At 52.4% G+C, this 16229-nt stretch overlaps 2 protein-coding genes across 2 annotated transcripts; one reads left to right on the top strand and one right to left on the bottom strand.

The window, feature by feature from the left end:
* Positions 1-178: 178 nt before the first annotated feature.
* On the bottom strand, positions 179-2142 carry MIND_00926000 (Heat shock protein 70; the record flags this gene model as incomplete). The annotated part of the gene is made up of 6 exons (XM_037365889.1): positions 179-408; positions 458-646; positions 698-940; positions 993-1419; positions 1479-2086; positions 2133-2142. The coding sequence occupies 6 exons, from the start codon at positions 2140-2142 to the stop codon at positions 179-181; spliced, it is 1707 nt and encodes a 568-aa protein (XP_037217301.1).
* A 4117-nt stretch (positions 2143-6259) lies between these two features.
* MIND_00925900 (uncharacterized protein) lies at positions 6260-8273 on the top strand (the record flags this gene model as incomplete). The annotated part of the gene is made up of 9 exons (XM_037365888.1): positions 6260-6434; positions 6497-6517; positions 6567-6632; positions 6677-7092; positions 7142-7360; positions 7409-7594; positions 7647-7703; positions 7760-7839; positions 7895-8273. 9 exons carry the CDS (start codon positions 6260-6262, stop codon positions 8271-8273), a joined length of 1599 nt encoding a protein of 532 aa, XP_037217300.1.
* Positions 8274-16229: the final 7956 nt, after the last annotated feature.

The following is a 16229-nucleotide window of genomic DNA, read 5'->3' as shown; positions in this document are numbered from 1 at the left end:
TGATACCAGTGGCTGCAATACGAAAAGCTCACACATAAGCTTCACTGCCAGTTAGATTCATAAGTTGTTGAGTGGGGGTTAAGTATTTAAGGCTACAGGGCTGAGATCGATGTAAAGCGAGCAAAGTACTTTTGGTGTCTAGGTTAGGCGTCATGCAATATAGAACCACATCGGGTATTTACTCCTTCTCATCCTTCTTGTCGTCGTCCTTCTTCTCCTCAGCGGGCGCTTCCGATGACGCCACATGTTCAGCGTTCTTCTTCTCGTAGACATTTTGGAAGAGTCCGAGTGAGGCAACCTGGGTTTCGTCCATCTTGGTCTTGATGGCCTCGGGCGTGATAGAGCCGTCGCGAGCCTGAGCTTGGAGCGCAAGAGCACAGAGCTCGCCAATGAGTTTGATAATAATACCTTCTCCTTCTCAGCGGCATCAAGTTGGTCCTTGAACTCGTTGACCAACTTCTCGGTGTCAGCGCAGAAGGAATCGGCCTTGTTGAACATTTCGATGAGGTTGCGGCGTTCCTTGTCCGACTCGGCGTATTGCTCAGCGTCAGAAACCATTCCTTGCTTAGACCCGAAGAAGAGTCAATGGTCATAGACTGGTCCTTTTCAGTAGCCTTGTCCTTGGCAGAGACGTTGACAATACCATCTAGTAACACGTTGATTAATTTAGATGGCGAAAAAAGAGAGATAGACCTACCAGCATCGATGTCGAAGGTGATTTCGATTTGGGGAACACCTTTGGGAGCAGGAGGAATGCCAACCAGGTTGAAGTTACCGAGGCGCTTGTTGTCTGCAACGAGTTCACGCTCGCCCTGGTAGATCTTGACCTCGATAGCAGTTTGACCGTCAGCGGCAGTCGAGAAGACCTGCGACTTTTTGGTAGGGATGGTCGTGTTGAGAGTGATGAGCTTGGTCATGATACCACCGAGAGTTTCGATACCTGTGATCACCCCGTCAGTCTGACTCCAAAAGACAGAAATGGAGTAACTTACCGAGGGAAAGAGGCGTAACATCCAAAAGCAGAACATCCGTGATGTTGCCGGCCAAAACACCACCTTGAACACTAGCGCCAATAGCGACAGCCTCGTCAGGGTTGACACCCTTGCTATGCGACCGAAAACGCTCTTGAAAGTCTCCGTGACACGGGGCATACGGGTTATACCACCGACAAGGATAACCTCGTGGACATCGCTGGGCTCGACGTCCGCAGCCGGACAGGGCCTTCTTGCAGGGAGTGACAGTGCGTTGGATGAGGGAAGAAGTAAGGGCCTCAAATTGCGTACGGAGCAGTTTCGTGTTGATATGCTTGGGACCAGTTGCGTCGGCGGTGATAAACGGCAAGTTTATTTCCGTCTGGGCGGTTGACGAAAGCTCAATTTTGGCCTTCTCTGCCGCTTCACGGATACGCTGGATGACCATCTGATCGCCATTGAGATCGATACGGTGCTCGGATTAAATTCCTTGAGGATGCGGTCAACGAGGAGAATATCGAAGTCTTCACCACCATTGACAAGATGGGTGCCACCGTTGGTGGACTTGATTTTGTAGACGCCGTCATGCATTTCGAGGATGGAGATATCGAAAGTTCCACCACCAAGATTGTAAACAGCGATGATTTTGGCTTTACTGTCTTTGTCCAGTCCGTAAGCGAGAGCCGCCGCCGTGGGTTCGTTAATGACATGAAGGACATTCAGTCCATCCAGCAATTTGTCCAGCATCCTTAGTAGTAGCTTGCCGTTGAGCGTCGTTGAGATAGGCCGTGAAGCTGGCTGAGGCTGGCTTGCGGGAGTAGGTTGTGAAGTTGGAGCAGTTAGACCAAAAGAAAATGCAGATGGTTTGGCTGCAGCTGGCTCTGGCGCCTTTGCTGGCGCAGTTGGTCCAAACGAGAAAGGTGAAGCAGGTGTAGCAGCAGGGCTCACAGCAGATGCGCTCGTTATAGCCGGGGCTGGAGTTGAGGCCGTTGCGGATGCAGCAGGTTCAGCAAAAGGATTCGTGCTTGCTGGAGGAAACAAGCTCGTTGCTGTAGCTTGTGGCGGTTTGTCACTATGCAGACCGCTGACTTTTGAGTTCGAAGGAAGTTGGCTTGCTGAAGAGCATAAGAGAGGATTGAGTAACTAAATATGATGACTTACGGCTGGCCATGGCACCGTGAAGGGACTCTGAATCAACAGTTGACCCCACTTCAATTTCGCCAAGTTCAGTCCTCCGTTCTGCCCTCCCCCCCCCGCAGTTCCATTTGTGCTTTCCTCCCTTCCAACCAAAGAACCCCAGACTGCCGTTTCATTTCGCAACGTCTGAATCCTCGTCGGCGTCGTCGTGTGGTGGTGGTGGTTTGTTAAGAAGCATTGACATTGACATGATTTGATCCGAATCGAAATTGATCACATGCCTGCTTGTAGACGCGTTCGTCGCGAACGCCGCACGCGCTGTGCCCGTAAAATCTAAACACAAGTAGAAAAGGGCTTGCACAGATTCAATTCATGTTACTAGTAAGTCCGTCTTACATGTCAAATAATGTTAGCAGCAACAATATCAAGTACCATTGACAACTTCCTTCAGCCACTAATCAGAACCGCCTTCGACAACCACTCGGCGTCGAGGAACAGGTCGAGGCCGTGGTGGGGGTGCCAGTGGGATGCTCTCTTCCTCGACTTCGACGACTGGGACTTCGCGTTCCTTGCCTTTTCTACCCACCCCCGCGCCACGACCCTTGCCACGAACACCTCTTTTGCCTCCTCGAGCTCTAGCTCCACCTCCTCGAGCTCTTTTCGCCTGTGCGACAGCAAGAGTTTCTATTTCTCCTCCGTCGTCGCTCTCGGGAGGCTCAGTCAAGGCGCTCATGGTGGAAGCGATCGAGAGTGCTCCGCGCGGCATGGCTGCGGGGATTAAAATGGCTGCGGCGTTGGAGGACGATTGACGTGGTACTCGTTGACTGATATTCTCTGCTAACTCTATGACGGATTAGCAGAATCACTTAGACTGCTGAACACGAAAACTTACCCGGATCCTGGCTCGTGCCCGCAAATTCCGGACTGTCATCCACCCACAACCCAATGGAAGCGTTGAAGTATTCTCCAGGCGTGACAGGTGGTAGCATTGGCCGTATATCGTCTTCATCTAGAGTGACATCTTGCATCATAGCATTGAAGTTTTCGTCCTCGTCCGAGTCGTCTGGATGGAGAGTCGGGGAGATAAGAAGACTCGACACCGCCGATACGCCTGCGAATGTGATATCCTTCCAGAAAGGCAGGATTCGATTCTGCATTCGAGGAGTTTCCCAGTTCATCCGCAAGTTTCGAACAACCTTGTCGAATATAGCACCCAGATTTAACTTGCTGAGACGCCCAATTTCTTCGAAATTTTCGCTTTTGCCTGTGGTTTCTGTGTAAAGGATATGAATCATCTATATTCGGGTGAGTTTGGATTCCAAAACGGGTTAATAAGGCTGACCGTGATGACAGTCAAGCCCATTGCGCCAACGGTTGGATCCTTCACACCCCATTTAGCTCCCAAAGCCTTGCCCGAAGGAGCACTGCGACCATCGCCTTTCAAGCTCGCTCGAGAGAAGAGTATATATCGAAGCACCTGTAAACGAAAAATCGATCAAAAGCCTGTGGCGCAATTATAGCGGGTGACTTACGAATGGACCCAATGAGTTGAGGTAGCGGTCCTTCTCCTGTTTTCCGAGGTTTCGACGTAAAAATGGTGGGAAGGCGGTTTGGGGCGGTTGAGATGTATCCTCGCCAGCATGGTATAGAAGTTTTTTGTAGTCGACGGACTGGAGACCAGCGAGCTCGACAAGTCGAGGGAGATTCTGTCGCAAAGCCGTTGATGATGTTCGATCGTTCGGGCGCTTTGATGATGGAGGAACTTGAACAATGTTAAGAATGAAAAATCTCGTGTCATTCTGAATAAACCTACCTCCTTCGCAAATCCAGGGAACAGCGCAGCATTAACCAGCTTGTGGAGTTGTTCGGGGACCGCCATATAGAGTTCTTCCGTTCGGTATGCTGAGAGTAGAGCAGGATTTCCGTATACATCTTTGACGTTCGCGGCCCCTTGGATTGATGGGGGATTAGTTGGACGAGCGGTAAAATTCGGTTGTCGAAGGAAGGGGTAAAAGAGGATAGTGTGCTTTTTGCCGAGTTCCATCGCCAACGCCTTGTAATCGAGGATATTTTCATTGTCTAAATCGTCTGTTTCCTGCCCAGTAGAGATTGATCCTCCATTGATAGTCGACGCTGGAGCCGTCTGTGTAGGTCCAGATCTAGTAGAGGATGCCTGAAGGGCCGCCAGCTGCTGCTGGAGAGCATCGATAGTCTAGAAAATTTGACGATTTGAGATATGTCAATGTGGCATGGAACCAGAGACTTACCTTTCGGTAGTCATCCTCTTTCGCACCCGACCTTGGCTGAGTGAATTGATAATCCAGTCGGGGATGAGAGGCCATGCTCGAGGGATCAGTCGTCGTTACAGTGGAAGCACAAAGAGAGATTAAATGTGTTGTTGATGCAATCAAACCGACCCTGGACCTACACAATGTTCTAATTATATCTAATAGGTCGAATCCTTCTCCGAACTCCTTGAGGCCAATTTGAAAGGAAGACAGAAAACCTGTGAACAACCTAAGTTATCATTTTTACAAGTCTCCGGGCCCAAGTATACTCTATATCTCGCAGCGTCAGTGTGTCTTGCGCCTCTGAATCTGCCAATTTATTGCCAGTAACCAATCAAAAACCCTCCCCAGTTCAGTGCAGATGGAGGTCAACGACTGCACGACAACCGGAAGGATAGTGACGTTTCTGCGAATTGCGTCGGACGTGAAGCTGGAGAGGCGACAAGGATGCGACAGTTGTCAAGTACCGATGAGTCCATTGACACAAGGTTGACGTTGAGTTGGCGATTGAGAAGCTTTGAATCAACGTTAGCAAATGTTATACAAAGAGACAGAAAATATACCTGCATTGCTCGAACGATCTTGCCGCTTAGTAACTACATGATTAGGCAGCGCTCGTGAGGAGTTGCGGACACCATGCTCCGTCTGGGTGATACCTGGCGCTAAGCCTGACAAGTCTTCATCTGGGGTAGCATCCTCTTCGACCGCTTTCATGGCCTCCGCCCCTCCGGCATCTGCGTCAAGTTCCCATCCACTTTCTTGAACACTGACCAGATCAACTTGAATATCGTCTGGAGTTTCCCTCGCCCACGCGTCTAGCTCGGATGAAGCACCAGCAGTAGCACCGAGAACAGCTCGCTCAGCACGAACAGTCTTGTCTTCACCGAAGGAAACGATAAGCTGGTTGGGGTGGAAAAGGGCCGTCGCAACGTTATTGAAATGGTCGCGGTAGGAATCGACCTCCCATGCTTTGGTCTCGCTCATCCGCCAGCTTTTAATGGTGCGATCTTCGGCAGCAGAAACGATGAGAGGGAGAGTGGGATGGAACGTGGCATAGTTGACACCACGGTCATGACCTTCGAGTATATATTTGACAGTCGAGAAGGTATCGAGGAGCTCGAAGTTTCCGGAGCCTGTGCTGGTATTCGAAAAGCCTGAGATGTCCCACATGCGAACAGTCTGGTCAACGGCGCAGCCGCCAACCAGCGATCCACGATCGCAAGTAAAAACAAGCCGAAACACGCTCCGAACAGCGCTGCCCTGGCTTTGGGAGCCTATTTTTCGAAGTAAACGGTGTCGCCAAGGGAAAAGTGCAGCATGGTCCCGTTCTGAATCGCCATAGGCAGAAATGACCAGATCGTCTTTCGGAGCAGGCGTAACATAGTGAGAGTGACTGGTGAGTATTGTGGTGTGGCTTCGGGATGTGCTGCTCCATATGTGGATTGTATGGTCGTCAGAGGCAGATATCTAGAAGGCCAGTTAGATTGAGGAAACGTCGCCTTTTATGAAAAGGCAAACATACGATCCGTGAGCTTTCGTGGTGATATTGGACAGTCCATACAAAGTCAGGGTCGGAGCAGAGAGCAATTTTGTAGTCTTCGGCACTAGCAGCCAGCAGGTTGCATCTAGAATCGAGCTCTGAGTTAAATTGAGAAATGAGACGAAAAAGCTGGAGTGAGATTGACTAAAAACACACCGTGGTTCGCTCGGGGATGGCTAGCGAGCATCCTCAGTCGACAGTCATGGGATAGCCCCGGAGTGGTATGGTTTTGCTGGTCCGTAGATGGTCGACACGGTCAAAGAAGAGACGATGATTGACACACGTGATTTGAATCATCCACCGATTCCAACTCAACTACTCCGATGTTGACAGCGAAGGACTGCCCAGTAGATCCCGCCAACCACCTTTGTCGAATCTGCCAGCTCTGTCAACAGTCCGTGAGGTTCCAGGGTCTGGGCAGCCACCTGAAAGGGTGCAACAAGCGAGTTGAAGAACAACGGAAAACGGCTGCCTTTCTACGAGCTCTCCGAGCGGAACGTATGTCTCCATGGGCAAAGTTCAAATACCATGAAGACTGAATAGCTCTTTGGCTTCTCCAGTACAAGTCAGCGCTCCCAGAGGTCAGTTTCAAGCTTTTTCAAATCTAAATTGTTCGCTCATATGATTCAGAAATTCCAAGTCTGAATCCCCAAGCCGATCCTCATGGAACAGAACAATATCCTCCGGACGACTCAGGTACAGATAATAATTCGACTCTCACAGTCTCACTTACTCTCTAGAACTTGCGCAAGTTGCGGACGAACCTCTACCTATTATCAACGATGGCGATACTCTGCCCAACGATGGCGATACTCTACCCGAAGCACCACAGCCCGAAAAAGACGATATCAAACGCGAATTTCATCCACACAGCGGCTTGCCGACCCAATACATCGCTCTCAATACATACATCCAGCTGGAGGCATTGGGGGCAACAAGCCGACCACCACCAGTCTCTGAACCGTGGTTACCATTCGATACACGACTGAATTACGAGTTTGCCGACTTCGCGAACACAAACATGCTTGACAAGAAGGCAGTCAATGCTTTGATATCGCTCATCAATCGTGTTGCTGCGAGCCCAGCCCAATTCACGGTCAAGAACTACGACGACCTGAATAAGAGATGGGAGCAGGCATCTCAACTCTGTACAAGTGTGAGTTGGTCGTGTTGGCGATGCTGCTGTCGCTCACAACTTCCCTTAGTTCAAGGAGTATACAGTCGAAGTGGAATACAAAGGGCAACCAAGAACATTTGAGATGCACGCTCGTCCTTTGTGGGACTGGAGCCTCGACTTGGTGCAAGATCCTCGGTTGGCTCCATACTTCTTCTGGGATGCAGAGCGACGATTTCGATTCGACGGGACATCATGGGTTCCGTTTTACACCGAGCCATGGACTGGATCAGCCTTTTGGGATGCACAGGTAAAGCTTACGCCTATCGTTCTCTACTTCATTTACGAAATGTGACAGTCTGCTTTAGACTTCAACCCCGACTACAAAATACTACCGTTCATCCTTTACGCCGACAAGGCCAAGCTTTCCACCTTCGGTACCCAGAAAGGATACCCGATCATCGCGCGCCTTGCAAATGTTACTGTTGGTATCCGCAATGGCACTGGCTGGGGAGGAGGACAAATCGTAGGATGGCTTCCGATTGTAGGTCGTGTTCTCTGTTTTCTTCCGAACTGATAGCTTAATCATCAACCAGGTCGATGAAGATGCAAACGAGTCGGGGAAACCAGGTTTCACAAATTTCAAGAATGCGGTATGGCACGTTCTATAAACTACTCGAGGACATGGCGAAGCACTCCAACATTGGAGTCTGGGTTCGATGTGGGGACGGCAAGATGCGCAAAACTATTTCCTATGATCCTGATACTTGCGGCTGACTACGAGGAAGCGTAAGTCGTGCCTATATTGTCTATATTAGCATCAATGCTCATTTACCACTCTTAGTGCTGTTATGGCTTTGATTCGGGGTGTTCGAGCCCTGTATCCTTGCCCTATCTGTTTGGTCAAGGCAGAAGACCTCTCTCGGCTTGATTTAGCGGCTCCATTGCGATCAACAGAAGACTCTGAAGCGGTCTATCATAAGGCTGCTTCTTGCAAGACTGTCGAGCAGCGGGAGGACGAATTGAAAGCTGTCGGTCTTCGTAATGTTGAGGTAGTGTCTGCTATCCTTTCCGTTCTGTCCTCTCTTGAGCTCAATTGCAGAATGTTTTCTGGAAAGTTGGACTGTCCGACCCTTATCACGCACTCTCTTTCGACCGGCTTCATTCACATCATAGTGGTCTGTGGGGCGACCATCTCTTCGGCCAACTCAAACAACATCTGATACTCCTGGGGCCCAGGAAGACTGCTGTTCTTGACCAACAGTACGGACTATAATAACAATGACTGTTGATTTCTCACCCAAGCCTGTAGATTTGACGCACTTCCTCGATGGCGAAACCTCAATCACTTCAGTGCTGTGTCAAATATATCTTTCAACGACGGAAACAAACACCGGGCACCTCAGGCTACCCCCCCCTGATCTCTGTTAGGGTTAAAGAACCCCCCCCTCTCCCCAAGCCTATGAGGGGGTCCTCCCATGGGGTTACTCCACTGGGTATGGGTCTACCCAGATTGTGGGCTTGCCCATGGTCTGTCACATCACATTAGCCCTTTTTGGTGTGGGTTGACCCATGGGTGTGGGTATTTGTATTTAATTTATTACAGCCTATATAGCAGCCTAGAAAATATATAAAAAATGCTGGGACACTTAGACATGTTCCAAGTAATATATTATGGTACTTGGGTGATGGGAAAATACATTTCATAGTTCAGGTAGGGGGCAGGTGCTTGGATTATATTTTTTTCAGCTGGCGTGGCTGTATGGAAAGTATCTAGACAATTGGGTACCTATATAGGCTATAGATAAAAGAAAAGGTGGTGGTGGGCAAAAAAATGACCCTTCCGAGAGTTGAACCAGAGGGGGTGGGGGGCAAGACTTGTACTGGAAAAAAAAGGACAGGTGCTGGAATTGAACGGGTGAAAGGGAGGTAAGAGGGAAGCCGACTGGGCCACGGAACGATTATAGGTCGGTGCTTTGATCGTCACTTGACGCCCTTCCACCCCTGCTACAAAATAAGCATATTGTGCTCTGCTGGTTTGGCCTTCCGCCCATGCTCCTTAAGCTTGCTGCTAGAACGTTCCTATAATATGTATTATCTATATATACTCATGCTACATAGGTCGTCTGGCTATTACTGTGCTGAAATCAACATATCACCGTTATATCTGACATGGCCGATGATGCCGGCCGGTATATGACTCTGCCGGCCGGCATGTTCAACTTAGGTCGTCCCCATGGTTGCTGGGTATACCCGGACGCGCTCGAACGTGGATTTGGGTCAACCCAAGGGGCTTCATCAGGCCTGGTTTGGGCAAGGCCATCACTCGGCTTGGATATACCCGAGGTCTTTCCCAAAAAGGACATGGGCCAGCCCGGGCGGTTGTGGGCTGACCCACACGTCGCACAAAGACGCGTCCGGGTAGGCCCATCAGTGCACGTGGATGCGCCCAATTGGGGTGGTCATACCCGTGCAAACCTTCCTAAATAGGCTGGGCAGACCCATCAGCCAGGTATTTTCAGGTCATGCACTTGGTTAAGCCCACCATCAGTGGGTATAACCCGCGTTTGCCTCCAGGGTCTGCGGGCACGCCCACGTGCTTCCCGGCTCGGCCCACGGGCATACCCGAGTCGGATCACGCACCTGATCGGCCGAGTCGGCCGAATCCCTCCCCCCCAGCGGGGCTCGACCTCTGTGACCGTTACCGTGGGAAATCGTCACCTCTCCCTCTCTCCAATTTGCACCTTCCTATTCGGGACATCCTCCCCGCCTCCTCCCCGACCCAGTCCCTCTTCCGCCCACCGCGCGGCGCGTTGAACTTACTTAGCACATCTTATTTTATGCTCCACTGCGGCGGCGACTCCTCGTTTCCCTTCGACCGCTCCGACTTAGTGTACAATTTGTTCTGAGTAATAATCACATTTCACCTAATCAATGGGTTTCTCTTTTCGGGAAGAGCGATAATCTTGAGTGACTTTTTCGCAAAGTTTTGCTTGATACACAAAGGAGATTTTTTTTTACTGGCTACATACATGACATACAAAAGCAAGACATACAAAAGCAAGCTTGATGTAAAGGCTACAGGATTTAATCGTCGTCCAAATCAATGTACTCTAACAGCTTCAAAGCCAACATGCGCTGCGGTGCAGTAAAAGCGGGCTTGAAGCCGGGCATCGTCGTCCACTCGTCATTCATGAAGAACTCTGTGGAATGATGACGGCGATCCACGCGTGGGTCATCGACGTTGATGGGCTTGATACCACATGCAAAGAACACAGAGGAAGATTGGGTGCTGTTGAAGTAACGACACTTCAAGTTGGGAATTTCCGTGTAGTCGTCGGTGTAACGCGCCTTCTTGGGCTTAGGCCGATGATATTCATCGTCGTCGTCGCGTTCACGCTGCTGCTCCCTCCGCGCTCGCTTGCGGTCAGACTGCCGTTGGGCATCCGCCTCCGTCTCGCTGTTGTCTTCGTATTCTTCGTCATCCTCCCGCGCTCGCTTGCGGCGAACAGGCGTCTCTGGCGTGGGCGTGGGCCGATCGGCCTGATTCGGAGCCTCCGCGCCGGGCCGCTTTCTGGCCGGAGCCGACTTGGCCTTGGTGATGGCCGTCTCGTCAGGCACTGGACCCTTCTTTTTCCCCTTTGCTTTTGCTGCGGCTGCGGCTTCCTTGAGCTCCTTCTTGGCATCGGCATCGAGCTTTTTGAGTAGCTTCTGGGATGAGCCCGCTCGGGACAACACGGTCCCGTCGTAACAAACGACGATGGGAACATCGCTTGGGTCCGCGCGAGCGCGTTCTTCTGTAGAAATCCTCAGCGTGGGACAAAAGCAAACGAAGTGAATCACTTACCCGCAGTCCATGGCTCTATATCCGGGGCCAGCTCGGCGTCTTCCAACTGTGGGTCCTCGTCCTCGCCGTCGTTGATGCGATAGGCGTTGGTCATGGCCTCGTACATACGGCGCAGGACGACCGTGGGGGCGTCATCGTTTACATTGGGAGTGGTAGCCGCTTGCTCGTCTTCGTCGCTGGAATTGTCCTCGTCATCGTTCGTGGCGGGAATTGGGGCCTGTTTCTTGTTGGCTAGGTCGTTCGGCGCAAAGCCGTGACCCGGGTAAAGGGACTTGCAGAACTCGGGCCAATTAATGATCCGAACTTTGAACGCGTATGCGAAGTCGGCCCATTGTCTCCATTGGAACTTTGGGAACTTCTTGCGAAGGTCGCCCAGCTGAATGTTGTCCCGAATGTGAATGACCATATCTAAATCACATGTCAATGGATGTCAAATGCGGTCTAATACCAACTCACATAGACGATTAAGAGCATAATGGCCTACCAGCCTCCGCCAGAAATCGCGCAGAGACTCGCCGTGACGCCGAGCTTCGACTCTGAGAATGTTGCGGGTGGTGACAGTACCACTCTCCTCCTCAAGCAGGTCGGCTTCCGTATGTCTGCACCACCGGTTAGTCGGAGACGGAGGAAAGAGCAAGTGGACGTACTTGATTACCGCGTACCACTCCGCCGCCAGCTTATCCAACGTCTCGGCATAGCGAGACTGGGCCTCCAGGAAGAGTTTTCCACTTCCAAACACCGCGTATTGACGTTGGGCGGGGAGATAGGAGGCGCGTCCGACGTCAACGCAGACCCCAGAGGCTTCGAGCTCTTGGGCTTGACTGAGCAATTTGGTCTAGAAGAGATAATGAGTGTCTGTTTGTTGCATACTGAACGCTGCTTACCTGCGAGTTCAAGGGTCGAAGGGCCTTCATCATCATGTTGCCGTGGGTGACCTTCTTAGCGTGCTGTGAGTTTTCGAGCGTCGTCCGCAAGTACTCGTCTCTCTCCTCTTTGAAATGTTCGCGGCGAGCGGCCGGATTATTGCGGAGGTGGGTCGGAAGCAGCAGGATCTTCGCCTTGTAAGCGGCCAGGCAGGCCGCATTGTAATCTTGAATGCTCACTGGTCATAACCGTTAGTAAAGGTCAGATGGACGCAACGCAATCTACTCACCGCCTTCTTCTCGCCGGGAAATACAAGCGATACCAAAACTGAAATGCGTTCCAGTTACTCGTGGCGCGCGACATTCGTGCCATGACCCCGGCTCTTTCAGCCAACGTCGCCGGGCTGATATTGAATTTCTTGGCGAGAGCGTGAAGCTCGGTGAAGTAGGTGGCTGTTAAGGCTTCCGCGGCTTCGATTGCCTCTGGTGGCGGTTGACCAGATTTCAGCCGGCGGGGACCCTCGTCTTCGTTGTCAAGCGGGTCGTCTTCTAGCGGCAAATCGAGAGGATCTTCGCTGTCGACATCCATATCAACGGCGCCCTCTGCCACTTGCTCCGAGTCTTCATCGGGATCCTCCGCTTCATCCATATGGGGTGATGGTGTAGGGAGGCGGAGCTTTGAACTAGATGCCACGGCGTTGGGGGGGTTCAACGTGACACGCGACTTGGCAGTTTTTGCTGTGAAGAGGGGCTTGGAGCTCGAGGCAACGGGGCGGGGACGTCGAGATTGTGTGTCCCGGAGGTACTCCTCGTAGTCCTCTTGCTCTTGCTCGTCGCCGAGCGGCAGCCAATCCTTTGGATCAACCAGCTCATTGTGCTGCGTGATGCGCTGAAATTCTTTGTCGCGAGTTTTAACGTAGTCATCATCGTCGTCGTCGTCGTCCGCTATCATGGAGTAACACAGGCTTGGGCCGGCCGCGGATCTCGAGAGGCGAAGGCGGGAACGTGAGAGCATCTTCATCTTGTTCTTGCCGAAAAGGAGAATCAGCGTCGCGCACAGGCGAGGGGGGAAACGTCAGAGCGCCTTTTCCCTGCCGAGAAGGAAATTCGATGGCGGGGGAGGAATTCAAAGGAAGGCGCCGGCGAGGAGGAGATTGGTCCACGAGAGTCTTGAAGTCGAGCAAAGGATGGGTGGTAGACTTGCCAGTGCGCCGAGGAGACGGCGTGTTGGGAACCGTCGGTGCCGCCAGCGGACTTAGACCAGGCGGGGGGGGGAAGCGCCGGTGAGGCGTTGTTGCCACTGCGCGAGGAAGGTGTTGACGCGCCGCCCCTGTCTGGAGGCGCAGGCAAATCATTGGGCTGTCAACAAGATTAAAAACTGCCAGGCCCCGAGCTTCACGACGCACCTCGCCAGCCTGTCTCGCGTCCGACGCCTTCTCTAAGGCTTCAGCGATGTCTTGACCAGCGTCAGACGCCTCCTCTAAGACTTCAGGAATTACTTCGTCCTGATTGGATAGTTAGTACAAAGGTTAGCAAGAGATTGCAACGCGAACCGGCGGAGGCTTCTTTGCCCGCTTAGATGGGATGCGAGGCGGATCGGGGATGGCTTCGGGTGGACCACGCGAGGCTGGCGCGGCCTGGCCCTGGTGGCGGTTGGATCGGGCGGGTGGGGCCAGTGGCGATGCTAACAGTTGCTTTTCGCGGCATAACGACGAGGGGAGCACGACGAGGGGAGTGGCTGCTGGAGATGTCCTTGTGTGCTTTTATAACAAGGCCGCACGGTTGGCGACAATGCGTCTGTTGACGTTATCCCTCGGTTAGTTCCCACACCTACTTACCTTCAAAGCTCAGCTTTGACTCACGGGATTCACGGCGAGGTGGGAAAAAAACTTGTATTTACTCCTTCCGTCCAGCGAGGGCGGGAGCGGCGGGGGGACAGTGGCGCACAGGCGGCGGGGGGACAGGCGACGGGGAACAGCGGAGGCAATTCCTTCCTAATGAGGAAGGAGGAAATATGGGAGAAGGAGAGGTGACGCCGCCGTCACAGAGGTCGATCGCCTGCGGGTGAGTGATTCGGCTTAACGATGGAGCTGATGGCCCGAGTAAAGCCGAATCACTCACCTTCGCAGGCGATCGACCTCTGTGACGGCGGCGTGGGAAAACGTCACCTCTCCTCTTCCCGTTTTTGCTCCTTCCTCATTTGGACGCCCTTCCGTCACCTCACCTTGTCGGTCGTCCCTTCGTTCCCTGCTCGACATCCGCGCCCTTCGGTGAGTCGTCGTCGTCTGTCCTGTACAGCACTTAATGTGTTACGCAGACTCACTGTCGTTGCGGAGCTTTGGAGCCTTGACACGTCAGCGACTCTACCGGGCTGGTGAGTTATTTTTTCAGCCAGATTCTGTTCGCTCATCCGCTAAGAACTCGCAGCTTCTTGGCCCAACAATCCTGCCCTCCCTTTCCACCTCCGTGTCCGCGCGGTTATCGAGCTCTAGTCGGTCCCAAAGTGTGTTACCCATCGACTGATTCATTCATTTGTGCTAACGACTATATTCTGCCAGAAATACATGGCCTCACAATCATCCACGACGAGTTCCGCTCAGACTGCTTGGGAGGAGGAATGCGCTAGATACATCCCTTCCATACATCCCAATAGAGAACCGTTATTCCTCTACGAAACCGATTCTGAGTCGGAAGACCCCCAAATCGATTCCCCGACATCGATTCCCCGACATCGATTCCCCGAAACCGATTCTGAGTCGCAAGCCCCTGCTAACCCTACTAAACGAGCGGCGAATCCCACTGCTGCGCTTCTAAAATTTTTCGTGGATACTGAGGCCATTGAGCGATAACGACTCTGACGAGGAATTGCTGGGAGACGTGGAATGGGAAGACCATAGGTTTCTGGACGACGACGACCAATACGAAAGCGGGGACGAGCAAATGGATGTCGACGAGTCTCCCCCCGCGAACCGGCTCAGCGAGCAAACAATTGAAGACATGGAAGCCACTGCTGCTTACTACGACGACAAAGCTCGGCGCGACAGCTAGAGCGCGTTCTGCGCGGTACACCGACAGAGTCCAGCAAGAACACTCCTTGGTGGGAAAAACTCCAAATTTCTCGCCCATCACCCATTCCTCCGCCTCAGTCACCTCAGTTCTTCGCTATTCAAATCCGACCTGGAGGGGAAGTCCCTCTAATCCTTTATCTCGCCGTCCAACCACACATAATCGTCAGCGCGGGTACATGGGGGCAGGGCTCGGGCGTTGCGTATGTGGAAACCAGGGCCATGGACCGGAATATAGAAGAATGGCTTGAGGCCCAAGCACTCGAGAACGGTCAACACAAGACTTATATTCCACCAGCACCCATACAAACACTAACCGAGACGCTGCAAAAATGGACGCAAGCATATCGCTGGGGCGGGCCAAATCGTCTACATCCAGTCCTCGTCTCCCCCTTCCTCCAGCACCTCTTACTCGTACCACCCGTTGACCCGAAATATGCTGACCCGTTTTCGGGAGGCGAGAGATGGGTGCGCGTCACGGGCAACTCACTTTACGAGGGTGACTTGGCGTTTGTGGAACGCTACTATCCCGACCCCGACTTTGCAGATCGATATGCATACGTCGTACCTCGGATCGCGCTCACACGGAAAGACGGGCAGAGAAAGCGACCTCTTCCCCGTTTATTTGACCGATTCTTGGTCATGGATCGACTGAGGGTGAAGTTCGAGGTCCGCAACCTCGTCTGCTATTACGGGCGCAGGGAGTTTGGTATTGCATCGGCCTATGGGGGATTAGAACGCATCCGACTGAAAGATACCCCATACCTGACGAATACGGCGCAACGCAATGCGATCCCGACGGAGGCGGAATTAGACCTTTTTCGACTATCGCCTGCAACAGAGCTAGCCATACCTTTTAACGGTTATACTCTGGCGCTTCACGAGGGCGATAGAGTTGTGGTTGTTCCCCGGCAAGATAATCCCATAACAGGTATAATCGTGCGGCTCGCCTCTCTTACATTCGCGGGCCAAGTAATTCCCAGCGCCTTGGTACTGCCCGACTACGACGGAACTACTTGGCTTGATCCCCAGTCTCCGCAACTCCAGCAGGGAGTGGCCTACCCGCTCTCCCGTTTACGACTTCATCTGCTCGCTTACGAACGACGAGTTCACGTTGGGGACAGGGTCAAAATCGTCAGCGGAAACTACATGGCTGGCTACAGTGGCCGTGTCTGTGAAGTTCGGGACGACAGTGTTACATTGGCGATGTTGTCGAAGGACGAGAAGTTGAAAGAGAAGAAGTCGAAGGAGCCTGCGCATGAGGCGAAGAACACAGAAGGCGAGCCCAATCTTGAAGATGAGACGGCCAAACCCAAAGACGAGGAACTTGACCCCACTGTCGGTGTTGACGTCCCCATACGCCATATAATGCTCGACTTTCAGCTGGCGGACGTTGTTCGAGTC

This window comes from Mycena indigotica, assembly GCF_014461135.1.
Source record: "Mycena indigotica strain 171206Taipei chromosome Unknown Mind.scaff0008, whole genome shotgun sequence".
Taxonomy (NCBI): domain Eukaryota; kingdom Fungi; phylum Basidiomycota; class Agaricomycetes; order Agaricales; family Mycenaceae; genus Mycena; species Mycena indigotica.
This window is presented reverse-complemented; position numbering and strand designations above follow the sequence as displayed.